General features: G+C 39.4%; 2 protein-coding genes across 4 annotated transcripts; both read right to left on the bottom strand.

Annotated features, from left to right (window-relative positions):
- Nucleotides 1-950: 950 nt before the first annotated feature.
- On the bottom strand, nt 951-9,059 carry LOC119069631 (collagen alpha-2(I) chain-like). Of its 2 annotated transcripts, XM_037173735.1 has the most exons (14): nt 8,743-9,059; nt 8,578-8,673; nt 8,405-8,518; nt 8,088-8,345; nt 7,952-8,025; nt 7,812-7,889; nt 7,437-7,756; nt 6,179-6,761; nt 5,234-5,962; nt 4,403-5,152; nt 2,085-2,125; nt 1,941-2,021; nt 1,818-1,880; nt 951-1,306 (listed from the first exon to the last, which is right to left on the bottom strand). In XM_037173735.1, the coding sequence occupies exons 1-14, from the start codon at nt 8,809-8,811 to the stop codon at nt 1,068-1,070; spliced, it is 3,495 nt and encodes a 1,164-aa protein (XP_037029630.1). In that variant the 5' UTR covers nt 8,812-9,059; the 3' UTR covers nt 951-1,067. The 2 variants fall into 2 exon arrangements, with proteins under 2 accessions (XP_037029630.1, XP_037029628.1); XM_037173733.1 differs by having other exon boundaries at nt 1,818-2,021; nt 8,587-8,673.
- Nucleotides 9,060-19,963: 10,904 nt separating this feature from the next.
- On the bottom strand, nt 19,964-24,098 carry LOC119069638 (neural Wiskott-Aldrich syndrome protein). Of its 2 annotated transcripts, XM_037173744.1 has the most exons (9): nt 23,952-24,097; nt 23,548-23,671; nt 23,252-23,479; nt 23,066-23,174; nt 22,661-22,753; nt 21,972-22,342; nt 21,746-21,898; nt 21,519-21,674; nt 19,964-21,456 (listed from the first exon to the last, which is right to left on the bottom strand). In XM_037173744.1, the coding sequence occupies exons 2-9, from the start codon at nt 23,656-23,658 to the stop codon at nt 21,181-21,183; spliced, it is 1,497 nt and encodes a 498-aa protein (XP_037029639.1). In that variant the 5' UTR covers nt 23,659-23,671; nt 23,952-24,097; the 3' UTR covers nt 19,964-21,180. The 2 variants fall into 2 exon arrangements, with proteins under 2 accessions (XP_037029639.1, XP_037029640.1); XM_037173745.1 differs by lacking the exon at nt 22,661-22,753 and having other exon boundaries at nt 20,982-21,456; nt 23,952-24,098.
- Nucleotides 24,099-27,772: the final 3,674 nt, after the last annotated feature.

Here is a 27,772-nt window from a genome sequence, read left to right as displayed (position 1 = left end):
GTTCTAAAGTGAATCATCTGTTTGATTGTATTTTGTGTTACCCGATTCATTGACCGTTTTATTTGTATAAACTGGACATTCTATCGATCATTCGACTACATTTTGTTTGAGAGACCGGACGCATCAGCGTATTTTAAGTGTAAATTATTTTCCATATCATTACGGTCGTCTCATTTCATTTAGTATATTAACGTAAGACCATTGTGTGGTGCTATTTTGATTTATTGATTCTAATTTTCTGTTGCACCACACACGAGACTTTTATTGTCACGATTTCATTGGAATACTAAGAGTAAGACAGACTTTGTCTTTGTGGATTTTTTATGTAGTCGTCTAAGGCAATTTTCTGTTTGTGTTCCAGGAAAATTTAAGTTTCATATGTACGAGTGTTTTGATAAATAAAAATTTGAAGAACAGCTCGTGTGATACTGTAAATTACTTAGAAAGCCAGTGGAATCGGTTGTCTGCGCAACAGTTGTGTTGACCTCTGGAAAAAAGTAGGAAATTTCACCAACGCCATATAAATGAAAATTCCAACGTTACTTCCAACATTCACACCTTGCCTATGTTGAAATACACTATTACACTATGTAGTAACTTAACTATATTTATTAAGGTGGATGAAATGAAACGTAGCCTTTGCATTTTAAATGTAAAATTAGAAAATAGTCAACAGTGTATGACTATACAAACAAAGGAATAAGGTGGTATTGTGACAGCGTCAAAACTAAGTTTGTTTGCTAGAGAGAGTATTGCTATTAACCAATAAACTCACATTGGTAAACATGAAAGATCACTTAAACTTAATAATGTTCTACGGTTTTGTCATTGACTGATGTTGCGTTTAAAAATTCTTCCAAAGTCACCACAAGCTTGATAACATAGCCATTGTTCATAATTGATTGAAAAATTAAATCCCTTCCAATATACTTCTCGAATTTCGGATTAAATATCAATACAATAAATTAGTTTATTCACAAAATATTTTACAAAAAATTAACCTATTTGTAATTCAATAAATATTAATCATAGTTAAAATAAAAATATCAAAAACTACTTAATATCCGCTAAAACTGTTGCGATATTTTCAGCTCTCCCTCGTCTTCATCTTCTTCCGAGTCTGTGTTGCTAACCTGCTGTGATATATTCAGCTCTCCTTCATCTTCAGTTGTTGAACCAGCAGTTGTTGATGGAGCAGATGTTGTTGGAGGAGAATTAGTGCTAGCTAACGAACTTGTCGCTGTTTGATCATTTTTTGATGTAGGAACAGCCGTAGTTTTTGGATCAGCGGTTGTAAGATCATTGTCTGAAGAAAATGAATTTATTGTAACGATAACGTGGAATTTTCAAAAAACCGAAATAAACAAAATATGCTCAACAGTCACATTAAATCTTGAGATAATTTTATAAATCACAACAAACCTAAACATATTCTACCACTCGATACTCATTAAATATTTACCTTCGTACAATTGTCAAATTTTTTTCATCGGACCTTTCACGATCTTTGAACCTTCTTCTAATATTTTTTCTGCAATACCACTAAAAAATGTATCAAAAAATGATCTTGACTTCTTTGAATTTAAACTGGATTTTTTAACAAGCTCCTTCGGTTTTCTATTTTTATGTATTCCTGCAATGGAAAGTGTCAGAGCCATTCTTTTCAACTTCCACTAATCCCAGTCAAATCCGACAAGAGTATAGCTACTTCTATCTAATTCTACTTTCTAAATTACACCGTATTGGCTACCCAAACTACATGCAAATAATACAAAGCTACAAATACTAAGTGGTGTATATTTTTATTTTTTACTTACCGCTAGTTTCAGTCCTTTGTGTAGTTTGTGGACATTTACTACAGTCACAACCGCTTGGTGATTCTGATTCAATATTCATAATAAGCTTACAGGGTTTGCTAATATTTATCACTATAGTGTCACCTGACATAGGACATAACGAACAACATTTCGATGTTTTACCAGGCGATACGATGCACAAATGATTTTCAGTTTCTGAGTTCACTGTGGGAGCAATAGATAAGTTAAAAAATTATACATTATACATGATTAACGGCAATGAGCTACCTAGATCTGGTTCTGTGGTTGGGGCATCAGTCGTTGGGCTGGCAGTCGTTATTTCACCACCTGGACTGGAAGTCGATACTTCACCGTCTGGACCAGATGTCGATACTTCACCGTCTGGACCAGATGTCGATACTTCTCCATTTGGAATGGAAGTCGATACTTCACCGTCTGGACCAGATGTCGATACTTCTCCATTTATAATGGAAGTCGATACTTCACCGTCTGGACCAGATGTAGATACTTCACTGTCTGGACCAGATGTGGATACTTCACTGTCTGGACCAGACGTAGATACTTCACCGTCTGGACCAGATGTAGATACTTCACCATCTGGGCCAGATGTAGATAGTTCTCCATTTGGAATAGAAGTCGATACTTCACCGTCTGTACCAGGTGTCGATACTTCACCGTCTGGACCAGATGTCGATACTTCACCGTCTGGACCAGATGTCGATACTTCACCGTCTGGACCAGATGTCGATACTTCACCGCCTGGGCCAGATGTCGATACTTCACCGTCTGGACCAGATGTCGATACTTCACCGCCTGGACCAGATGTCGATACTTCTCCATTTGGAATCAAAGTCGATATTTCACCGTCTGGACCAGATGTCGATACTTCACCGTCTGGAATCGAAGTCGATACTTCACCGTCTGGACCAGATGTCGATACTTCACCGCCTGGTTCAGATGTCGATACTTCTCCATTTGGAATCGAAGTCGATACTTCACCGTCTGGACCAGATGTCGATACTTCACCGTCTGGACCAGATGTCGATACTTCACCGCCTGGTTTAGATGTCGATACTTCTCCATTTGGAATCGAAGTCGATACTTCACCGTCTGGACCAGATGTCGATACTTCACCGTCTGGACCAGATGTCGATACTTCACCGCCTGGACCAGATGTCGATACTTCTCCATTTGGAATCGAAGTCGATATTTCACCGTCTGGACCAGATGTCGATACTTCTCCATTTGGAATCGAAGTCGATACTTCACCGTCTGGACCAGATGTCGATACTTCACCGCCTGGTTCAGATGTCGATACTTCTCCATTTGGAATCGAAGTCGATACTTCACCGTCTGGACCAGATGTCGATACTTCACCGTCTGGACCAGATGTCGATACTTCACCGTCTGGATCAGATGTCGATACTTCACCGCCTGGTTTAGATGTCGATACTTCTCCATTTGGAATCGAAGTCGATACTTCACCGTCTGGACCAGATGTCGATACTTCACCGTCTGGACCAGATGTCGATACTTCTTCATTTGGAATCGAAGTCGATACTTCACCGTCTGGACCAGATGTCGATACTTCACCGTCTGGACCAGATGTCGATACTTCACCGTCTGGACCAGATGTCGATACTTCACCGTCTGGACCAGATGTCGATACTTCACCGTCTGGACCAGATGTCGATACTTCACCGCCTGGACCAGATGTCGATACTTCTTCATTTGGAATCGAAGTCGATACTTCACCGTCTGGACCAGATGTCGATACTTCACCGCCTGGTTCAGATGTCGATACTTCTCCATTTGGAATCGAAGTCGATACTTCACCGTCTGGACCAGATGTCGATACTTCACCGTCTGGACCAGATGTCGATACTTCACCGCCTGGTTCAGATGTCGATACTTCTCTATTTGGAATCGAAGTCGATACTTCACCGTCTGGGCCAGATGTCGATACTTCACCGTCTGGACCAGATGTCGATACTTCACCGCCTGGTTCAGATGTCGATACTTCTCCATTTGGAATCGAAGTCGATACTTCACCGTCTGGACCAGATGTCGATACTTCACTGCCAGGTTCAGATGTCGATACTTCTCCATTTGGAATCGAAGTCGATATTTCACCGTCTGGACCAGATGTCGATACTTCACCGTTTGGAATCGAAGTCGATACTTCACCGTCTGGACCAGATGTCGATACTTCACCGCCAGGTTCAGATGTCGATACTTCTCCATTTGGAATCGAAGTCGATATTTCACCGTCTGGACCAGATGTCGATACTTCTCCATTTGGAATCGAAGTCGATATTTCACTGTCTGGACCAGATGTCGATACTTCACTGTCTGGAATCGAAGTCGACACTTCACCGTCTGGACCAGATGTCGATACTTCACCGCCTGGTTCAAATGTCGATACTTCACCGTCTGGACCAGATGTCGATACTTCACCGCCTGGACCAGATGTCGATACTTCACCGCCTGGTTCAGATGTCGATACTTCTCCATTTGGAATCGAAGTCGATACTTCACCGTCTGGACCAGATGTCGATACTTCTCCATTTGGAATCGAAGTCGATATTTCACCGTCTGGAGTCGAAGTCGATATTTCACCGTCTGGACCAGATGTCGATACTTCTCCATTTGGAATCGAAGTCGATATTTCACTGTCTGGACCAGATGTCGATACTTCACTGTCTGGAATCGAAGTCGACACTTCACCGTCTGGACCAGATGTCGATACTTCACCGCCTGGACCAGATGTCGATACTTCACCGCCTGGACCAGATGTCGATACTTCACCGCCTGGTTCAGATGTCGATACTTCTCCATTTGGAATCGAAGTCGATACTTCACCATCTGGACCAGATGTCGATACTTCTCCATTTGGAATCGAAGTCGATATTTCACCGTCTGGAGTCGAAGTCGATATTTCACCGTCTGGACCAGATGTCGATACTTCTCCATTTGGAATAGAAGTCGATATTTCACCGTCTGGACCAGATGTCGATACTTCACCGCCTGGACCAGATGTCGATACTTCACCGCCTGGACCAGATGTCGATACTTCACCGTCTGGACCAGATGTCGATACTTCTCCATTTGGAATAGAAGTCGATATTTCACCGTCTGAACCAGATGTCGATACTTCACCGCCTGGACCAGATGTCGATACTTCACCGCCTGGACCAGATGTCGATACTTCTTCATTTGGAATCGAAGTCGACACTTCACCGTCTGGACCAGATGTCGATACTTCACCGTCTGGACCAGATGTCGATACTTCACCGTCTGGACCAGATGTCGATACTTCACCGTCTGGACCAGATGTCGATACTTTACCGCCTGGTTCAGATGTCGATACTTCTCCATTTGGAATGGAAGTAGATATTTCACCGTTTGGACCAGATGTCGATACTTCACCGTCTGGAATCGAAGTCGATACTTCACCGTCTGGAATCGAAGTCGATACTTCACCGCCTGGTTCAGATGTCGATACTTCACCGCCTGGTTCAGATGTCGATACTTCACCGCCTGGACCAGATGTCGATACTTCACCGCCTGGACCAGATGTCGATACTTCTTCATTTGGAATCGAAGTCGATACTTCACCGTCTGGACCAGATGTCGATACTTCACCGTCTGGACCAGATGTCGATACTTCACCGCCTGGTTCAGATGTCGATACTTCACCGTCTGGACCAGATGTCGATACTTCACCGTCTGGAGTCGAAGTCGATATTTCACCGTCTGGACCAGATGTCGATACTTCTCCATTTGGAATAGAAGTCGATATTTCACCGTCTGGACCAGATGTCGATACTTCTCCATTTGGAATCGAAGTCGATATTTCACCGTCTGGACCAGATGTCGATACTTCACCGTCTGGAGTCGAAGTCGATATTTCACCGTCTGGACCAGATGTCGATACTTCTCCATTTGGAATAGAAGTCGATACTTCACCGTCTGGACCAGATGTCGATACTTCACCGCCTGGTTCAGATGTCGATACTTCACCGCCTGGTTCAGATGTCGATACTTCTCCATTTGGAATCGAGGTCGATATTTCACCGTCTGGACCAGATGTCGATACTTCACCATCTGGAATCGAAGTCGATACTTCACCGTCTGGACCAGATGTCGATACTTCACCGCCAGGTTCAGATGTCGATACTTCTCCATTTGGAATCGAAGTCGATATTTCACCGTCTGGACCAGATGTCGATACTTCACCGTTTGGAATCGAAGTCGATACTTCACCGTCTGGACCAGATGTCGATACTTCACCGCCAGGTTCAGATGTCGATACTTCTCCATTTGGAATCGAAGTCGATATTTCACCGTCTGGACCAGATGTCGATACTTCACCGTCTGGACCAGATGTCGATACTTCTCCATTTGGAATCGAAGTCGATATTTCACCGCCTGGTTCAGATGTCGATACTTCTCCATTTGGAATTGAAGTCGATACTTCACCGTCTGGACCAGATGTCGATACTTCACCGCCTGGTTCAGATGTCGATACTTCTCCATTTGGAATTGAAGTCGATACTTCACCGTCTGGACCAGATGTCGATACTTCACCGTCTGGACCAGATGTCGATACTTCTCCATTTGGAATCGAAGTCGATACTTCACCGCCTGGTTCAGATGTCGATACTTCTCCATTTGGAATCGAAGTCGATATTTCACCGTCTGGACCAGATGTCGATACTTCACCGCCTGGTTCAGATGTCGATACTTCTCCGTTTGGAATCGAAGTCGATACTTCACTGTCTGGACCAGATGTCGATATTTCACCGTCTGTACCAGATGTCGATACTTCTCCATTTGGAATCGAAGTCGATACTTCACCGCCTGGTTCAGATGTCGATACTTCTCCATTTGGAATCGAAGTCGATATTTCACCGTCTGGACCAGATGTCGATACTTCACCGTCTGGAATCGAAGTCGATACTTCACCGTCTGGACCAGATGTCGATACTTCACCGCCAGGTTCAGATGTCGATACTTCTCCATTTGGAATCGAAGTCGATATTTCACCGTCTGGACCAGATGTCGATACTTCACCGTTTGGAATCGAAGTCGATACTTCACCGTCTGGACCAGATGTCGATACTTCACCGCCAGGTTCAGATGTCGATACTTCTCCATTTGGAATCGAAGTCGATATTTCACCGTCTGGACCAGATGTCGATACTTCACCGTCTGGACCAGATGTCGATACTTCTGTATTTGGAATCGAAGTCGATATTTCACCGCCTGGTTCAGATGTCGATACTTCTCCATTTGGAATTGAAGTCGATACTTCACCGTCTGGACCAGATGTCGATGCTTCACCGTCTGGACCAGATGTCGATACTTCTCCATTTGGAATCGAGGTCGATACTTCACCGCCTGGTTCAGATGTCGATACTTCTCCATTTGGAATCGAAGTCGATATTTCACCGTCTGGACCAGATGTCGATACTTCACCGCTTGCTTCAGATGTCGATACTTCTCCATTTGGAATCGAAGTCGATACTTCACCGTCTGGACCAGATGTCGATACTTCACCGTCTGGACCAGATGTCGATACTTCTCCATTTATATTGGAAGTCGATATTTCACCACCTGGACTGGAAGTCGATACTTCACCACTTGAACTGGAAGTCGATATTTCACCACCTGGACTGGAAGTCGATATTTCACCACCTGGACTGGAAGTCGAAAGTTCTCCATCTGGTCTGGATGTTGATACCTCACCACCTGGACTGGAAGTCGATATTTCTCCACTTGGACTGGAAGTCGTTGTATCACTGTTTGTTGGATTAGTTGGAAGAGTTTCTTCATAAAGCTTGACACATTCTTGTATTGTGATTTTGCGGCAGTCAACCTTATTTTTCGGTACGCAGTTCTTTGATTTTGTATCGAAAGCCATTCCGTCTGGGCACCTAAAATATCGGAAGTAACAAAATGTGTCGCAATATATAAAATTATTGTTCTTACACAAATTGATGCTGTATGTAGAGTCCTGAAGACGGGTCGTACTTACAATGCATGTATGCCGTGCAATCATCAGGTGTTCTATTAACAAACAACATTTGATTGAACCTGATATTACGACATTCACAATATTTTAAAGTTACCTAAAAATGCCAGGTTTTGGACACGGTGGATATGGGCTTTTAGGTTTTTTGGTCTTTTCCTCTGACTTAATTATCTGTTGAGTAGTATTTAATTGATAGTTTAGGTTTGACCTTAATTTATTTATGACAAACTCACCTTGTGAACGTTTTTCACAGGGTGACTGGTACAATCTCTTAAAACCGGACAATACTGCTTTCCCTGTACACACTGATATATGCGTTGGTCGTATTCATTACCATTTTTCGTACAAGTGTAGAAACGAGTGACATCTTGTGTGATAGCCCATCGACCGTCGCGCGTACACGGTGGCAGATTGTAAATATTTTGATGATCGACGTAGTGCTTCTTTGTTTTAAACACTTGCTCGCATTGTTTCGTTTCGTTGTTATAAATCTGAATAAATTGAATGAATGAATTGTTTTAAGGTTTTTTCCTAATCGGCTGCAATTTACCTCGTCTCCGGGACATAGACCAATATAAACTCCGTCTCTGGTACATAGATAATAAAGTTTTTCGGAACCGGCGTATTGCCGCTGACCAATAAATCCATCAGCACATACGACCTCCTGCAACGATCGATCCAAAATTAAATGAATAAATAATCTTCTTTTTTAATTAGCTTTACTTTAATTACATTATCCAAATGAATTGCTTCGCCACGACCTTCAGTCAGTCGGCATATGTCGTAATTGTAATCATAGTACGAAAAATCATCACAATTCTGCAAAGAGTAAGTAATTAGAAACGGTACAATTTATTGATTTATTAAATAATTGAAAAGAATATTTACCTTCAATACCGCTGCCGATTCACCTATGTCGATAAAAATAAGCAATGTCCAGATGATAGCCTGGAACATATTATTTACAATTTCAAGATATATTTTTCTACGTAGAAAAATATAACTGAAACAATTGTCGCATTTAAAATATACTGCAACCGACGCGTCGTAGGACGTTTTTCTTTGTCAATATTTCGTTGCCAATAATTTAGATTGTGTCGATATGCTGAGAGTTTGGATTGATATCATGATTTCGCAATAGGTCTGAAGACTTTAAATGCACTCGGGTCGAATGGACCGATGGTTTTGTTTACCAAATATTCTGTTTAACAGCGTTTACATCGTGATTTTTTAACAACAAAATGCAGTAAATGTTTTTTATTCTTTGGATTATAAGGTGTACCTACCTCGTTTTGGTGATATTCAGTTATATAAGAGAAAATGTTTTTGTTTACAGTTTGCTTTGTTTACACTTTGCTTGCACATGTTTTTGTCCATAAGACGTTCAACTCTTTTATATTTCAATTAAAATCTTAGTATACCGTGTTGTTTATCATTTTATTGTTTTTGATTCTTTTCTTGTTTATGGTTCGTTTTGTTGGTTTACTATCAACAGACCTATACGACATCTCAGTATTCAAAACGCTCAATCAATAATTTTATTGTGTAAAAAGAAAAATATTGAAAAGTGCACGTTGCCACAGTGGCCGTTATTAACTTAAAATTCTGTGAAAATGCGGTAATCTGTGTTGTTGTGTAACAATTAATACTTCGACTTATGCGTGAGAAAAAGTAAAATATTCGCTATAAATAACACAACCATCATCTGCCATCGTAACAGCAACATATTAATTTGTTTTAAAAAAGCTAGTGCGATTTAAATTGATAGGAATTTGTCATTGAAAGTTTCAGTTATTCGCCTTCAACATTCTTTCGTAAAACTTTGAGTTTAGCCAACGCACTTCAAGCACTCTAAATAGGGTACTGAAACTTATCAGTGTGTTACACAACTGTATAACACTCTAAAAAACCATTTGGCAGCAATCGACTATGATCAGGTTTGCTTGAAGTGCGTTGGAAACGCTTTAAGTTGTACAATTAAAATATTGAAAAGTTAAACGTTGTCATGTGCCACATGTCTATCAACAATATCGATCCATGGCTCTTTTATCAACACTTCACAAGCTGTGCTCATAAAGATCTTCGCCCATTGAATCGTTGGACGTATAACAACCAGTTGAATAAGCGGGACTTAGATCAGTTGAAGTGTTCATTTCTCGAAAATCTATTGAACGCTAGCGTTACAATAGTATACCACTCTTTTAGTTCCACTTTTATTCGTTAAAAAGGCGAACTAAAAGAGTGGTACTATTGTAACGCTCGCTGGTCTATTGAACATGGTTACAACTACTGGTCGATTCATTAATTGGTTCCATTGCTGGAACATCGAAATAATATTGGAACATCAGATAAGCCGAAAATTAATTCCAAAACAAAAATGCACACGTGATTGAATGTGATGTGATTATTGCATTATTGATGATGATTTCACTATCAAACAACCATTTGTTAATCGATGCGGTCAACTGAAAATATTCCCCATTTTGTTGCGCAAACCTAAAAATGTGTGTGACTCTCCTATTTTATTCAATAAAGACCACCAATTCCATTACTCACCGACCATTTCAACGCGGCTAAGGTTACCGCATCCTATTTGTAACTATAGTGTTTCGATGATATTCATAAATAGCAGAGCTGTCGATAGTTTCGCATTTTACCGGTTAAATTACAACCAACGATATGAAATCCGTCATAGCAGTATGGACAACAATCACATTCGTATCGTCGAAGATGGTTACTTGTGACCAGTATGCTGATGGCATCCACCTAATCAATCGACTCAATGAACTTTACCGCTTCGATCACAACATTTTTCTAATAGACTCCTCAATCGACGTCAGTCGTTGGTTTCTAATGTTGTTATCGAATTCCGCAAAGACGTTGGACAACTTTATACCTCAAACGGTTTACACTTTTGACGACGTAAACATTACGCAACAGGCAGCATTAAGTGCAAGAATTGGCAAAAACAATTTTCTCGTTGTTGTCATCGAGGCTTTAAAATTTAAGGACGTCTCACAGTTGTTGGCAAAAGTAAAATCCACTTACAAAATTGAGATGAATGTGAAATTTGGCGTGCTTTTCTCTCGCAACATCACTTCTTTGGATATCGTTGAGCAATTGTTCCGTTGGAGCTGGAAAAATGGTATCGTGAACATATTCAGCGCATTTCATTGGGTCGCTGAGGATGGCGACGCTTCATTTAACGTTTTCAAGTACGATCCCTTCGGAACATTTGTGTATAATGTCACAGGAACTGTGCCGCTTCGAGACTATTGACAGATATGACGGACGTAACCTCGGACGTAACATTTTATAGAAATAATTCGGTCCGAACAATAACAACGAACGGAAAATGGTTCAGCGAAATCAAAGGATCCCGGAAATAAAGCAGAAAATGAACAAAAACGAGGATCATGTTAAGACGACTTCTGTGTGGCCTAACATACAGCAATACGAAGAGCGTAAATTGTTTTTGCAACAGCAAATCGATCGTATGCGGCAGAGGCGCCGACTTTCGTTTGAGTTGTTGGGTGCTCAAATTTTTTTCTTCAATTTCAAGAGTTGTGCCCAAAACGATGAATCTTTTAGTTTTTCCCATTTTTTTAACAACTTGGAGTCTCGGCTAATCAAATTCAATGAAACGAAAACCTTTCGAAATGGTTCTCTGTGCAACTTAATTTGCAAGACCTTTAAATAACACCAATTTCAAACGAATTTACGGTAAATAAGACTGGACTAAAGCTAACAGCCCACCGTAACGACTTGTCTTTAGTTTTAAGGATTCCGACTTTGCTTTCTTTAAGTGAGGCATTATGGAAAATAGTTGTGGCTGATAAATGATGTGCACGTACTAAAAGTGTGTCACGCGAGCGGCAATTTTGAAATTTGAAGCCTTACCTAGATGAATATTTCTTCACATTCGCAGTTCAATGAAATTTCGATTTTTCATTTTTTTTCTCGTGTGATAATAGCACTGCCTCGCAGGACAGTTGACGCTTGTGGGTATTTTGTATTTCAACCCGAAGAATGCATCCCACACTTCGAAACAAAAATTTCACTGCAAGATAGTGCGGTAATAGAATAATTTTTGGCTCGTATAGAGTAGCTCCAATCTACGCAGTCAGTCCGTAAATATCAATAGGAAATGAAAGTAAAATGCGTTATGTTTTCAAATATTGAGATGAAAACATTTGCATGGATACATTTCTTAGTGCAATTATTTAATTTATTTTTAGCTCCAGAAGATTTAAATCGAAATGTACTTGAAGGGGTCTGTTGTCAGGTGCTTCGCACCCAACAAATTCGTCTGTCGGGTGCTCACACACCCATTGCCACCTAGAAGTCGGCGCCCCTGGTATGCGGCTGGACATAGTATTTTTCAATTTAGTTGGCTGATTACTAAATCACTCGTTGATATGCGAACTATTTTCTTCTAATTCAGTGGCGATGTCGATTTCTTACAACGTTGCAAGCAAGCGGAAGCGATTTGACGGTTTTCAGTGACACCCTTGAATAAAATCCATTTGATTCAACAATAGGTTTGTTCCAAGGCTGTATGAATTGTCAAATTTGATCCATAGAACCATAACCTCAAAAATATTTGTGTGTAAATCTCGTAGGCGACGTTGCCATATTTGTATGAAACATCACGTAGGCGATGTTGCTATGGATCAAATCATCGTGGTTCGGGTTGTCAAAGTTCGTGTTTACAGCTATTTGGAACAAACCTATCGCCAGTTGGTTTCTGAGTTTTTTTTTCGTTTGTGTTTCATCGAAAATCGGTGAAATTTTGTTTTTTGTCTTGATGGGACGATGTGGCTTTTAAAAAAGCGACCCAAGGTTCGTCCAGTGTTTCTTCAGACTCAGACTTCACATCTTGAGCTGGGGACCAGGCCCTGATCCCAGTCAGGCTCTCGTAGAACAGTAAGGGAAAATCATATCGCGTTTTCCTGTTACTCTTCGGCCATTCAAGCTGTCCAGATACTGTCCTGGTTGTCTCTCGAGAATTCCCCAGGCCAGTCTAAGGTCTGCAGCGCTGGGCCGCCACTCAAGTTGCTAGAACTTATATACCTCTGTATGTTACAGAGGTAACTAACAACAACTGCCGCCGCTCGGTCTAACAGTCGGACTAGCTACAAATGTCATCTTTCATCTAGTCAATATAGTCAGTCGAATTAGCTATATGGCCAGTGCACTTACTACACACTTAGCTACCCGCCATCCTCACGTTCCTTCCTTATAGCTGTCTGTTTCAATCTGCGCGCTCTGGTGACGTTCTTCCTGCATTTCCAATCAACCTCTGCACATTTCAACAAGCACTCATTTCCGTGTCAACAAGCACTCATAAAATTGATGAAAAACCGGTTTTTTGCTCTCGTCAGGGTGGGCAATGCCTACCTTTGCCCGTTAGTACCTGCGGGCCTGTCTTTCCGACAAATCTCTCCAACTTTCGCGCACGCAAAAGAAAACATCCTTCGCACACACATACGCACATCAGCCCGAACAGGCACTTTTCTTTCACAAATCAGTCTATCAATTTTCTAATACTCAGGAAAGCCAGTGCTTTCATGCCAACAAGAATTGGAATTTTTAGCCTGCGAAGTGTGACTTGTGTGATCGAAGAAGTCGGCGGTTAGTTGCGTTACACTTTTTTGACTTTTCGAAATATTTTCACCAAATGCAAACTGATTTCTGTAAACTTTTTTTCCTCGCAAGCTATGGTCACGACGCGCAGTTTAAGCCCAACTCACCAGAAAGAGTCAAAACAGTAAATGTTTCTCTCACATTTTTTCTTTCACTCTTCGTTCCCAGCGACGTCACTTTTCGTTCTCAGTTGTGCAGTGATGCCACTTTACTTTCCTGTGTCAATTTTACTGCGGAATTCGTTATTTATTGGACGAAATGAAATGAAATGTTGAAACAATTTTAGATTAGCCAGTACAATGTCCGGTGTGTCCCCGATTCGTCAAACCATGAAAACACTGAATATCACGCGTCTAAAGTTATCGGAAACCACACTTTTTTAGTTCTCTCTCAGCAGACCTTGCAAACAGGTCTAGGGATCCAGGCGATGTTTTCTTTAATGATGGAGTTAGTTTTTATGTTATTCGTCAAAGAGAGAAATTTGATACGAAGGCGGAGCTTACTCTCCGTATCAACAAGTAGTGTGATGCACATCGAACGATCAATTCGTTCGGCTTTATATCGCGTATTTTCGGTTTCGTTTTTATTCTCATTCTTCGTCGATACATTCAAGTTCAACCTTGAACGGTTATGTGTATTATATTTGGTTTTGTTGTTTGTGTATTTCATGGTGTGACGAGTGTAATATTGTGTGCATCACAGGATTGAAACCACTCAATCACACACGTGGTAACGTGGTACTGTAATTTCGTGGTTTCAATCCAAGTGATACATGACAATGTATAGAAAGATGAGTCCAGTTTTCTTGTGAAGTATGTTGATGTGAGGCGAAGCCGAGGTCAACAAACAATCACACGAGAACGTAACTTTTCATTTTTATCCAGGCCTCTCTACTTTCGGACTCTTTATTAAGGAAATCGTTAGTAGAAATTAAGGAACAATAAGGAGAAAAGTTCAAATTTTTCAACTTAGAACTTTCGAGTTGACCGAGTTTACTCGACTTCGAGCAACGAAAATTGATATATACCGAACCGAATAGGGTGCGTATGGTATCCTTCAAAATTTGGGCAGTCTATATAGACTATAGACTAAAGATTGCACATAGTAATTTGATTAGCAGAGGTTTTAGGCTCGAACTGTTTCACGGGGGTGCATAAAATTCATATTTTTTTCCCTATTTTTTCCGACACCTTCTGATGGAATCAATCAGTCATCTCAGGGGCGCCGACTTCTAGGTGGCGTTGGGTGCTCAAGCACCCGACACCAAGAATCGTTGGGTGCGTAGCACCCAACAGATATTTGATATTTTTCTTAATTAAATAAACTAACATTATTGCCACTGTTTCTGAATTGAAACAAAAAAAGCCTTCAGACATTTTTCGAACCTTCACAAGCAATAATAATAACGTTTCTGTGTGAGTTGTCTGGAATTGGAGTTTTTGTATTAGTTTTGTCTTAGCTTGGTGTTCCACTTCACTAATGTAGAACCGAGAAGAAACGTGCAGAAATAGTCATCTATATTACAGACGATATGTTTAAAAATAAAATCATACGAGGAATATGACAAAGGCTATGAAGAATCCTTTTGTAGAAATAGTCATTTACGTCACAAGGACAAAGGTCCGAAAGTACTTTTCCATGTGACGTATTGAGTTTTTCATGCTTGCTATGGGAACCGAAAGTAGAAAAATGTTTACTTTCGCCCCTCAAAATTGACATTTTTACTTTCGGTTCCCATAGCAAGCATGAAATAGTCATTTGTGTACCTGTTTTGGACGATTGATTTTAGGCAATTTCGCGGATTGTAGGCCGAACGAAGTGAGGCTTACAAGCGAAAGTGCCTAAAATCAATCGTCCAAAGCAGGTGCACATGTGAGTTTTCATGCAAAGGGCCGAAAACTCAAGAAAAAATCACAAATTACCCTCATTTTTGGCCCGAAGCATGAAAAAGAAATAGTATGTCAGGACTTTTCATCAGGGCGAGGGCGACCTGGATTGGGTACGAGTACGACTTGTAAGTATAAGCTGAAACCTGAAATGTTAACTTTTTGACTTGTTGTCAAAATGGAAGTCAACCTGAAACTACTTTCGAGCCAACCTGATTTTTTCAGGCCAGTTTCATTTTCTTTAACCGGAAGCCACCCTGTTAAGATCAGGTAAATGAGATTCCGATTCAAGTTTTACTTTACCTGAACCACTCCGACCATTAGACGACAGTTGCATAAAAAATGGAAAACATGCATACGAGCAACTTTTCTCTAATGTCGATATACATGTCCAGAATAGAGATGAAAAACCGGTTTCAACTCAAATTTTCCACCAAAATATTATATAAAACGAAGTTAGATTGTCAAAAGAAGGCTTGAACAAAATTAAGTGAATGTAGTTATTCCGTAATATTTTCATGAAGAAGTATGTTCTACAAGTACGACTTAGACATTATTGACTCAATCTGGATTGCAATACGATAACTTCATTTTAGTTTTTTTGGCGAACCCTATCTATTTGGACGAATGTAGCCTTATTTTATGACGTTCTGCTGGAAAACTAGAGTTTTTGGTTCGGTTTAGACAGGCAATTTCTTAAAGGAAAACCTCTGTACGCACTCATGCGCCCTTTTGTTATAGTTTGTTCTTAGCTTTAGATTTCTCGACTATCGATATAGTAATATATATAGTAATAACGATGGGAGAATACATATTTCTCTGTTAGATTTACAAATCACTGAGAACCAGGTCTTGCACTTTCTCTTGATATTAAATTAAGTTGCTAGATTCGCTATCGTGAAAATCACTGTACAGAGATCTCGCACCCAACAACCAAAACACAAGTCGGCGCCCCTGAGTCATCTTTACAGAATACTTTCAGCGGATTATTATCTAAGAAATCCTGGTGAAAGCTTTCTTGAGTCATTTATTGTAATTTAAAATTATAGTGCCTACTGAATTTTGCAATAGAAAAGTCATGGGGTCTTATTTTCATAGGATGTTATTGTCCACTTTTTTTTGTCATCGGTAAGTTTCGCAGAGCTCTTTTATTGAAAACCTCCAATTTCGATTGAAAATCTTATTTTCGAATATAACGTCCTAAGATCAATCGGAACTAACCGGTGACCATGACCAAAATTTGGGTCTATTAATGCCCCTCTTTCTAACCTAATAACAACTTAATTCATTGCCTCTTGCTTCAGTTACATCGAAAACATAGCTAACGCCGACCCGTACGAAACAGCTATTCGTATCAAAAGCCTTTAATGTGAAACTCTTCATTTCTCTTACTTCATTTTCTTCTCTGCTGAAAAACTATTCTTCCTTTTAAATCACTTACATTATCCACTCTTTGCCTTGTTATCATATACAATTAAATTTCCGGAGGCAATATAGACAGCCCCGTACGAAGTCAAATTTCATAAATTCCTATTTAAACAGCTATATACCGCTATATTTACCTATATTTCACTGTAAATAAACATTTCACAGAGGAATATGCTATTATATAGCTCTATATGCCTGTATATAGCTCAATATAGCTGTATATAGGTATATATAGATGTCCGTATATGGAATCCCTGAAACCCTTCACACTTAACACATTATTTCCATGTTAACAGAAACTCTCTAAGCATCATTTTTCCCAATATATTTCTATTTTACTAAAATCCAATATGGCCGCCGGCAGCCATTTTGTTAGGAGACCGGAAATAGTACCGACGCTTTACATTCGTTAATACCTTTCAAACAAAAAAAAATTCATGAAATTCGGTCAAAATTTACTCGAGATATTGTCAAAATACACCACGTTCACTGTACTTCCGAGTAGCCAGATAAGAGCTCACTCCAAGAGACCTAGCTCACGCTCCGGAGAACATAATTTCATAAAAAAAAAATTCCCTGATTGGTACGGTCAATACCTATATAATAAAGCTAAAACAGACGAAATATGTTAAAATGTGGCCGACCTACAAGCAAAAACTGCTTGCCGCCCTGTGCCTGTTCCACACCAAGGGGTCTAACTCACGAGTCGGTGATCCGATTTCCATAAACTTTTTTTTTGTCGATCGGTATTGTAAATACCTTTTATTTGACGTATCAGTTACAAGTGTAACGTTTAAATGTCCGGAGATATCTTCGAAAAACCGTAAAGCACTTATTGGGCCACAGCTCGGGAGGGGTCGATCCAAAATCACTCATCTTCGAACTTAGCCTGTCTTTTGACATTACCAAACGGGAAAAAAAAGAATTTTCAAAATCGGATGCGTTTTACTCAAGTTATCGTGCAGACGGACAGACAGACGGACATTTTTTTTCGCGGATTTGGCATCTCTAGACAACCACAATAGGTTTCTCCTTACTCAGGGAGTCCAATTCGACGTGTTACAAACGTATGCGTAAACCTATAAGACCCCAGTACTTCGTACGGGTCTAAAAACCGTTTTGCAACCACCGTTTTGCGGGAATACCATTCACCTTGCCCTCTATAAGTCCGAAAAAACGCAATTTAAAAAAAATGTGAAACATACGTGTCTTTTAGAATTGAAAGGCAAATAAAATGAGCCATAAGTCATTCCATTAAAAAAAAAACTTTGTCTTCCAAAGTGCTAATTTTTTCGCGACATCGCTCTGAAAGGTGACTCTAGAGGTGTCACCTCTTAGGTGGTGCTAACTATCGAAGGAAACCACACAAATATATGGTAGGTCCAGTAAATCATATTGGAACGACAATGCGCCCCCACTTCACTTTTCTATTAGAGTTCTTTGTGTTGCATAATAAAAGTAATTTGGAAACGCCGCGTAACGAATTTTTTTATGAATTGTTAATTTTTAGCCCCGTACGAAGTACGAAGGGGCTTATAGGATTACGATGCAGTGTGTAATTGATGGAATTCGAAGCAGACGGTAAGGGCAAAGTGTTTGCCTATGTTCATAGATGACGAATCCGCAATAAAAATTTGGGCCGTCTGTCCGTCTGTCCGTCAGCTCGATATCTTGAGTAAATCAAATCCGATTTCAATTTTTTTTTTTCCCCTGAAAGATAGTCAAAATAGTGAGGCTAAGTTCGAAGATGGGCATATTCGGGTCGGCCCTTCGTGAGTTAGGGCCACCTAAGTGATTTAAGGTCTTTTGGTGATATTTATGGCAAAATAAACGATGGAAATGTAAATGACACGGCAAATGATAGGTATTGTCAATACCAATCCAGGCAAAAAAAGTTTTTTAAAATCGGGTGAGTGGACCGTGAATTAGGGCCTTAGAAGTGAAAAGCTACTAGGGCCCTATGTGTATTTTACATAGAACTCGAGCAAATTTCATTCGTTTTTCGTAATTTTTGTGTCATTTGGAAGGTAATCAAAGGCCGAATAGAATGTTGTTGAAAAAAAATTAAATTTGGGTCCTCGGACTAAGGCCGCTACTAGGGCCCTATGCGTATTTTACATACAACTCGAGTAAATTTCATCCGTTTTTCGTAATTTTTGTTTCATTTGAAAGATAATCGAACACCGAATAGAATGTTGGTGAAAAAAAAATGAAATTTGGGTCCTTGGACTAAGGCCGTTACTAGGGCCCTATGTGTATTTTACATATAACTCGAGCAAATTTCATCCGTTTTTCGTAATTTTTGTTTCATTTGGAAGGTAATCAAAGGCCGAATAGAATGTTGTTGAAAAAAAATTAAATTTGGGTCCTCGGACTAAGGCCGCTACTAGGGCCCTATGTGTATTTTACATATAACTCGAGCAAATTTCATCCGTTTTTCGTATTTTTTGTTTCATTTGGAAGGTAATCAAAGGCCGAATAGAATGTAGTTGAAAAAAAAATTAAATTTGGATCCTCGGACTGAGGCCGATACTAGGCCCTATGTGTATTTATACTCAATAAATTAAAATTTTAGGGCTATTTGAAATTTTTGTTTTATTTGAAAGGAACGTCGTACGGGGCTTCGTAATTGCGCTATGCGCAATTTCTAAGATGTACACATTACATAATAATTTTACTTTAACTACATTAACCGGCGCAATAGGCATAAGGTCAAAGTAGGGTGACAGACGCACTAGGGTCACGTACGCAATAGATATACGGGTTTGTACGGGGCTCAGTCGCAGCAAACGCTCCGACTGTTCTGATGGCTCGTTTGTCGATGAAATTTGCGAAAAATGAGGAAAATAAGGATTTTTTAAGAAAATAAGGAGGAATAAGGAGATTTTCATAAAAATAAGGAAATAAGGAGGTGTGAGAGACCAAGGGCCGAAAGTGACAGAAAAATGTAAGACAAAGAGACGAAATCTTCTTTTAATTGAAATATGAAACTTTTTACTCAAAATGGCACACGGTCTTTTAAAGGCATAGAGATGGTATCACAGAAAGTGGACAAACATCCAGGAACAATCGTTATTTGTAACCTTCTCGAACAGAAAATTTCTTCATCTTACCACTAACAGGGACTAAAACAACAGCGTAACCTCCTATTCTGTTAAATAAAATTCTAAATTTATTTATTTTTCTGTAAAATTAAATCTACAAAACATTGTTCAGGTTAATCTAATTAAATTGGTTCGTAAATTCACTTTTGTTTTTTTTTGTGTATGCCAAATCCTCGTTTCATCGACTAGATAAGTCACCTGGTAATGCTTTTCAGAAAATTAACAATTTACCATTCAGAATTAACAAATAGAAAAATAAAAACCAAAGCAACAGAATTGATCGACTGAGGTCGACTGCGGTCAAGGACTAGACCTGTAACCCGAAATTTTCATTAAGATTTTCAGGTTTCAAGGTCAAAACAGAGTCAAGGATTTTCAAATCAGGTCCACCTTACCTGATTTCTCCGTTAAAACATAACCGGTAGACGCGCGAACATTTCAAATGTGTTTTAGAAGTTATGTGGAAAAGAGGATTACTGAAGGCAGTAAGTAGTAGTAGCGGATGATGGTAAAATGCTTCAATTAAGCCTAATTTTAAGTAAGTGATTAATGGATCTGTGTGGAAAAAACACCCAGGTGCTAGGAACGTACGCGAAGATTTCATTGAAATTGCAATGACGACAGAAAGTCATCGTTACAACTGTTTTGGTTGTCCATATCTCCAATGCAATTTGCTTTTGATTTTTCGAAATGATCACAAGTAGCGACAAAGTGATAAGTTTATAACCAGTGCTGAGTGTTCACCGACGAACAGCCAATTGAAATGTGTGATTTATGAGCACAAACGAACATTCGCGGCATTTGTCCGTGTTAATCAAAATTGATTCAACTAATTTATTTGGCACTTAAAGAAACTGACGTGTACTGCGCCGTAACTGCTTGAAATTGTTAAATAAACATTAAACCCATTCACCGATCCTAATTTAGTATAAGAAATAAAATTAAAAGGAAAATCGTTGCCCAATCAGACTATTTGAGCATACGCACAACAAACCGTGACCTGTTTAAAAGCCCCAAACAACGAAAGTTCAATTTGGCCATCAGCTTTGAATGGAAAAGTTCAATTTTTCGGTTTTTACATTTCAATAGAAGTTCAAAGCTTTTCAAAGCTCACAGCAAATGGGCCAACATTGTTTCAGCTCTGTGACGATATGCTTATCAAAAACAAAAAAAAAAAAACTTTTCCGAATACAATGCAATGCTTGGTTGGTTTGGTTGTAATTTTATTAACGCTGGCGTAGCTCCGTCTCGTTGCTCTTTTCCTAATCGTCCCATTCGCCATCATTATCGGAACTTTCGCTTTCTTCGTCCGACGATCGGAGCCGTCGGCCTCTCTCCAGTAGAGCCCGACGCAAAGCATCTGCCAACGCATCCGTACCGGTACCACCACTATCACTTTCACGCTGAGCGCCAAGTTCACGTTCGGCAGCCGGACGCAGTTCGACGCCTTGTCGAATCGATTTCAGTAAATCGTTTCTCGAATCATCGCCACCGCCGTTGTTTGTGACATTTTCAGCGTTTTGTGTGTGTTCCACTTTCTGCAAATTGCGGACAACGCGATGAGATGGGATTGTATGTGGTGGAATTGAAAGCGGTTTACCTTTAACGTGATTCCCTTTTCGATACTTTCCAGCAAGGCATTTCTTGGTGTATTGGCTACGGGTCTTGGAGCAAAATCTGCATTCATTGGTGGCGGTGGTGGAGGCATTGGAACATTTTCAATTGGAGGCGGTGGTGGTGGTGGCGGAATTGGAGCCTATTCAATTGACAATTGTCAGCATGAAACAGGGCAACACTCAAAGAATCGATAAAAAGTGTCCAACTTACAGCAGATGTCGGGGTGTTGTTTGTTGTCATTGGTGGTGGACGACCAGGAGGTGTCGCACGATGAGGTGTAGTTTTAGGCAAAGGCGGTAACGGCTGACGTTGTTGAACACTATTGGCTGGCGGTGGAGGCGGTGCAGTCCGTTGTGTTCCGTTCTACGCAACAGAAGACAAAAGAAAGAGAATTTCGGAAAATCCAGTAAATATCAAACAGCATCAAATAACTCACATGAAGTCTTGATGGTACTGGCGGCGGAGCATGTCTACCACTTTGATCACTGTTTTCCAATTTCACCGAGTCCAACACATTATTGCTTTGGATGAAATCGTAAATGAATGCCCTCGTTTCACGATCGTTCAATTGCTGTTCGGACACACCGGCCCGTTCCAGGAAATGATTCAGATTGTCCACTTCTTCGCCGTTCAAATCAAATCCCTTTTGTGCCGTCCATCCCACATGGACCACATGCTTGAAATCCGTGGGCATGCTTATGTCGGCTTTGGTTAACTTTCGATTGCCTGGCTTTTTGTTGCGCAGACCCGAACTTGGAATGGAACTTGGTGACATTTGGGAAAACTGGCTCATCTGCATGGTGGCAGCTGCAGAAGCGGGGGAAAGAAGTGTCACATTTTAGAAGCGATGCAAGAGAGAAATCACCCGGAATTTATCCGAAGAAAAGCGAAAATAAAAATTTTCGCCGAAATTACTGTTCACCAGTCTGGTTTCGATGGTTCATTCATTCGTTAGTTTTCTTCACATCACTTATCCCACCTTCGCTTTGGTCTCCCTTTGTATTTATTTACAACCCCAAAAACCCCCTAATATGTCTCCTAGCTCATCAACACACTTCACCAGTCCTGTCTAATGTTACCGAAAGACAGAATAAATAAAATGGACAAACAAACCAATCAACTTACATGGAGGTGCAGCGTTCCGAAGCACAACCGCCGGTTCCTCTGGTTGAGCGGATGCATTCGGTGTCGGAGGTGGTATCCTTCGGCTACGACGCTCTACAAAAACAACACGAAATAAGTACTTACAGTGAATGCCACGCCACGGCGGGTGTGATTAATCAGTGTCTCTGTGAACATTACGCCACGAAAAACCGACAAACAAACAAGAATCTTCCTGCTTCGGTTAGTTGTTACGTAAAAAAACAAACATTCTGAACGCCAGAAGTGTACGAAGCACTGCTCGGGTTCGATCAAACTTCAATCGAACGAAAAACCAACACTTCCCGTAAATAATGTGAGTCACAGAGACACAAAAAAGAAACACAAATCACAAAAATCAAATAAAGAGATTAAGCTGGCTGTACATACTGTTGGTATCTTGTCGCCGCTTTGATCGATTAGATATGGTATTTGTAGCCGTTTTGTAGAACTGGTTGGCTTCGGATTCCGAAGCAAAGTTCAACGCAATCAAACATTCCTGTGGAAAAAGATTGTTTTTTTTTTGTAATTTCACCGATTCCATCAACCGCTTGCAGATTCAACAAGTGCACATACTCGACCCTCAAAATCCAGTAAATATTCTTTGGATTTGTTTATGTAAATCGACTCGTACATTTCCTCCTCCCAAATCAATTCGTTTTTCATCAGACAGTAGATCCGTACAAAGTAGGACCGCTTCGTACTGTCCCGAATGAAACACGCAATGCCCGTGTTCCGTTTTATCCACAACGAATGGGCTGGTGATTCCGTTATGTAAAGTTGTACAACAGCTGTTGCCATCGACTGTTTAACAATTTTTTGTGGTGTGTTTACGTCATTATTGTGGTCATTATAAGTCCAATCAATTTTACCTGGCATCGTCTGCCCAACAGACTGAATATGTGCTCATTTTCCTCTTGGGTCAGCAACGAACTGGGCTTGTTAATTTTTAACTTTTCCGGAGCACCCGATTGCTGTTTCATTGCTGTATACTCTCTGTAAATAATATCGTTTTGTTATCGAAACACTGATGAATTTTAATGAATCATTAATTTCACGACCAATCGTACGGTGTGTGACAAAAAAAAAAGATTAATTGAAAATTGTGTCACACTCATACTGCAAAAAAGAAACAGTAAATCACTCTGATATGGATGGGTGTTTTTATTCGATATAATAAGTTTCTGTTCTTCTTTTCGTTCGTAGAAGAGAAACACAGTCCAGCAATTTTTTTGTTTTAGAAATTTCACCGTTTTTGTCATAGCACAGCACTTACTTTAATTGTTTTGAATCGTTGAACGTCTATTTACATGAAATGTTTTTTTTTTTTTGCTCCTCAAAACGAAAACAGAAACTTTCAAAAAGTGAAATAAATGAATGAGAGGAGTGTGATGATAAATTTACACACGTTTGTCATTGTAGGATTTTTTTTGATTTCTTTTTGTTGCCAGATGCAAAACTGTCAAAAGTTTTAGCACTTTCAAGGCGCAATAATTTTAACTTCAGGTTTTAGTACCACAGTGTAACTTAATGATAACGATGACTTTTGTTTCGCTGAAATGGTTACTTCTGCGTTCAATGGAAATTCTTTATTCCGCTTAAAATTTAATCGATTTTTTCAGATAAATACAATGGCACAAAATTTGTACCCACAAAAAGAATGAAATTGAAAAGACTGGGATACCATATCATCACATTTCACTACCTTTTTGTAAACTTTAAATTGTTCGAGGCGAGGGGTAACCGACTGGCCAAAATGGTGGCAAATCAATTTCTAATTCCTTTCAATTCCGTTTAATTACCTCAATTACCGGACCAACTCTTCTAATTGCCGGATTCGCTCTATTTCCTTTCAATTCCTTTCGATTCCGTTCAATTCCGTTCAATTCCGTTCAATTCCTTTCAATTTCCTTTCAATTCCCTTTCAATACCTTTTCAATTTCTAAAGGTACTTCCTGTCAATTCCTTTTAATTCCTTTTATTTCTTTAATTAACGGATTAACACCACTACTTGCCAGATTCGCCCTTCAATTCCTATAATTCCAATCAATTCCTTCAATTCCACGAATTTGAATTTTCGAAATAATTGCTCGATATTTTCAAATACAGCCAAGGACAGTCAAAAAAGTGCATTTTTATGATTTTCGTGTTTATCGATTTCAGCTGTTTTAACAATACAAATTACAATGGCAAAACAGCTGAAATCGATGAAACACGTATAGAATAAAAATGCACTTTTTTGACTGTCCCAGGCTGTAGATATAAATTTAAAGTCAAAGTTAAACCCTTGAGCATTTTGGAAAAAGAATCGTCAGACTATATCAAGACATTTGTGACTCATTTTGTTAGAATCTTTAATTTTTACTCATACTTTTAGAAGAGATTTTTCAATTTCAATTTAGATTAAACCGTCCAATTGACTGCAGTTTTGTTTAAAATTATTTCACATCGCACATCATTGTTTATTTTAGATAAATAGTATTTTTCGTACAAAGACAGGAAATGGCGAAAAACTTTTGTGCATCCGACAACTGAAATATGACATATTTTGCCATGATTTTTCATTAGGAAATGTCAGTTTTTCCCGAACTATATATCGCGCAGGAATAGTTATTTACGTATATGTTGTGGACGGTATATTTTAGGAAATGGATTTGTTCAGCACACGTCAGCAAAAGCCAAAGCACTCAATTTTTTGTTTCGTTCAAGTGATCGACATCGTAAGATTTTAGGCTTTTGAAAAGTTGATGTCGGTGATGCCTTTTTTTGATGGTTTGAAACTAGAGCATTTCGCATCGGCAATGCCCCAGCCTAACATGTTTGTTGCGGCTCAAACTCTTCCGTATCTGACTCACAAGAATCCTCTGAAGAAGAATCCTTCAGTGTGCATATTTTGAACATAAAAGGACGTTGAACCTGTTCTAAAATGGAACTGATCAACACTGTACACTGTTATTTATTGTGCGGGAGCTTTTAAAATTAAAACAAAAAGGAAATAATGTGGTTTTGCATTCGCTGGTCCTTCTTTCCGATAATCACACTTATCAGCATTTACTCTCATTTACTTTCAATTCCTTACAATTCCACATATTTCCAGCCAATTCCTATCAATTCCGATCAATTACTGCCAATTCCGATCAATTCCAGTCAATTCCGGTCAATTCCAATTATTTACCGGATACTCCGGCAATTCCTTTGAGGGTGTGTAGTCAATTACCCGAGTCGGTTACCCCTCGGTTCGAGGACGGTTGAGCTTAGGGCCTTTAAATTAGAATTATGAAATAGATCTTCACAAAAATATTAAAACCGTCAAACTAGTAGCAGTTTAGTCGTGGATTGTTGGCTGGAGACGCATTCCAGTTGACAGACTGGATAATTGGATTTTGTTAAATAAACCTCAATAGAGTGTTATGATGAAAGAAAAAGAAATATTTTGACAAGTACCCCAAGGCAAGTTATACTAAACTGGTCTTCGGTTTTTTCGCTCTGCTAAGAATTTCGCGTCACGTCATTCACAATAATTGACAAAATGACACATATACTGTTAAAGAGAATGTCAAAAAGAGTGTTCATCCATCGAGCTCAGTTAAATTAACTGGTTTGTTCCTAGTTTACTGAACTTTTACATACAAATTTTGACGTATCACCCATCGAAACCAGTTAAGCAACTGGTCATTCTTCTCTCTTTTACGCTCTTTACTACACTGAAATAATGGAACTGAGTGACAGGGGGTTCGTTACTCAACACGTGGTTCTAGTTGTGTAAATGGGTCCGATTTAGCGTTATGAGCGATGCAACGAAATAGTTATTTTCCTAACGTATGTTAAAATGCTTTTTTTTTAGCGAATGAGAGGTTTCCAGCTCGAGTCGGAGGTGACTACTGAAATCGAACTGGATAAAAAAGCCTTTTACAATTTCAACACTAGCTAGAAAAGATCATTTCCATTATTTCAGTGAAGTGTGGGTGTGGTAAATTGAGATTATCTAATTTTGTAAAATAGTAGAGTTCATGTAGGGTCATGTATTCTACGAACATGCATTAAATATAGTAAAGACTAAATCATTATGGGTTCGCAAAGTTCGTGAGCAGGCCCGTAGCTAGACTCTGGTTTTCTAACATTCCAGGGTGAGTTCAGAGCCAACAAAAAATAATTTGTATGGGGAAATTAAAGAAAAACCGAGCGCACCAATTTCGTAAACTTTTGAACTTTCGTCCATATATTAAATGTCAAAAGTTTACGAAATTGACTTACTTACGAACTTTACGAACCATAATGGTTTGCCCCTAGTATTTCATTAGCTCTGCAAGTTACGTTGATGGTATCGTTGTTCACGTTTTTCTGAGTACATGTACGTTGAAAGTAGTAGAAACAATCGAAGAGGTTAGGAGCCGTTCATGGATTACGTAACGTCTAAGTCTTCATGTTCAAGGCCCTCATGACTACTATCTTTACGAGAAAATGTAAGGCCGATTTTGTTTTGTATTTCTTGATAGAAGCAGAGGCATGTGTTGGTAATTGGTAAGCACTGTGACATGAAATGTTAGTGTCCCTCCAAGGCCAAAATGCAGGGTCGTTTTTATTGAAACACCGAAAAGGAGGGATTGTTTGGCAAAATTGGGAATATTAGTGAAGATTATGAAATTTTAGGAAAATACGGGAAAATGTTTTCCCAACGATGATTCCTGTTGGAAAATCTGCACGATAACCCTAGTAGATGCATCTGTCGTCACACATGGTATCAAAACGAAACTGGTGTAAAACTGAATGTATTCGTGAACAATAAAGAGTGTAAATATCAATTGACGACCAATGATCAATACTTTATCGATTGAATGATTTTCCCATCATCCCTTAAAAAAAGCGAACAATCAAAATCATTACTCAAATCACCACGACAGATAGAGTTTTTCGCAACAAATAGCAACACATTAAATTAATGGTCCAATTCATCATATTGCACTCATTCATTATAAAATCCACCGAATTTTCCGCATTATTCAAAAATCTCTTTGTTTGTTTACCAACACTCAGAAATGAAAGAATAGTAACGTGGTACGCATAAAAATCATTCAAGATGTTGGTTTCGCTACCGCA

This window comes from Bradysia coprophila, assembly GCF_014529535.1.
Source record: "Bradysia coprophila strain Holo2 chromosome X unlocalized genomic scaffold, BU_Bcop_v1 contig_38, whole genome shotgun sequence".
NCBI classification, from domain to species: Eukaryota; Metazoa; Arthropoda; class Insecta; order Diptera; family Sciaridae; genus Bradysia; species Bradysia coprophila.
This window is presented reverse-complemented; position numbering and strand designations above follow the sequence as displayed.

Coding starts and splice junctions, on each gene's coding strand:
- LOC119069638 (XM_037173744.1), bottom strand. CDS start 23,658: ATGAAACAGCAATCGGGTGCTCCGGAAAAGTTAAAAATTAACAAGCCC. Junction 23,480..23,547: donor TGTTGGGCAGACGATGCCAG/GTAAAATTGATT, acceptor ATTGTTAAACAG/TCGATGGCAACAGCTGTTGT. Junction 21,675..21,745: donor ACAACACCCCGACATCTGCT/GTAAGTTGGACA, acceptor TCAATTGAATAG/GCTCCAATTCCGCCACCACC.
- LOC119069631 (XM_037173733.1), bottom strand. CDS start 8,811: ATGTTCCAGGCTATCATCTGGACATTGCTTATTTTTATCGACATAGGT. Junction 7,890..7,951: donor CCAAAACCTGGCATTTTTAG/GTAACTTTAAAA, acceptor GTTTGTTAATAG/AACACCTGATGATTGCACGG. Junction 1,307..1,817: donor ACAAAGGACTGAAACTAGCG/GTAAGTAAAAAA, acceptor CATTTTCTTCAG/ACAATGATCTTACAACCGCT.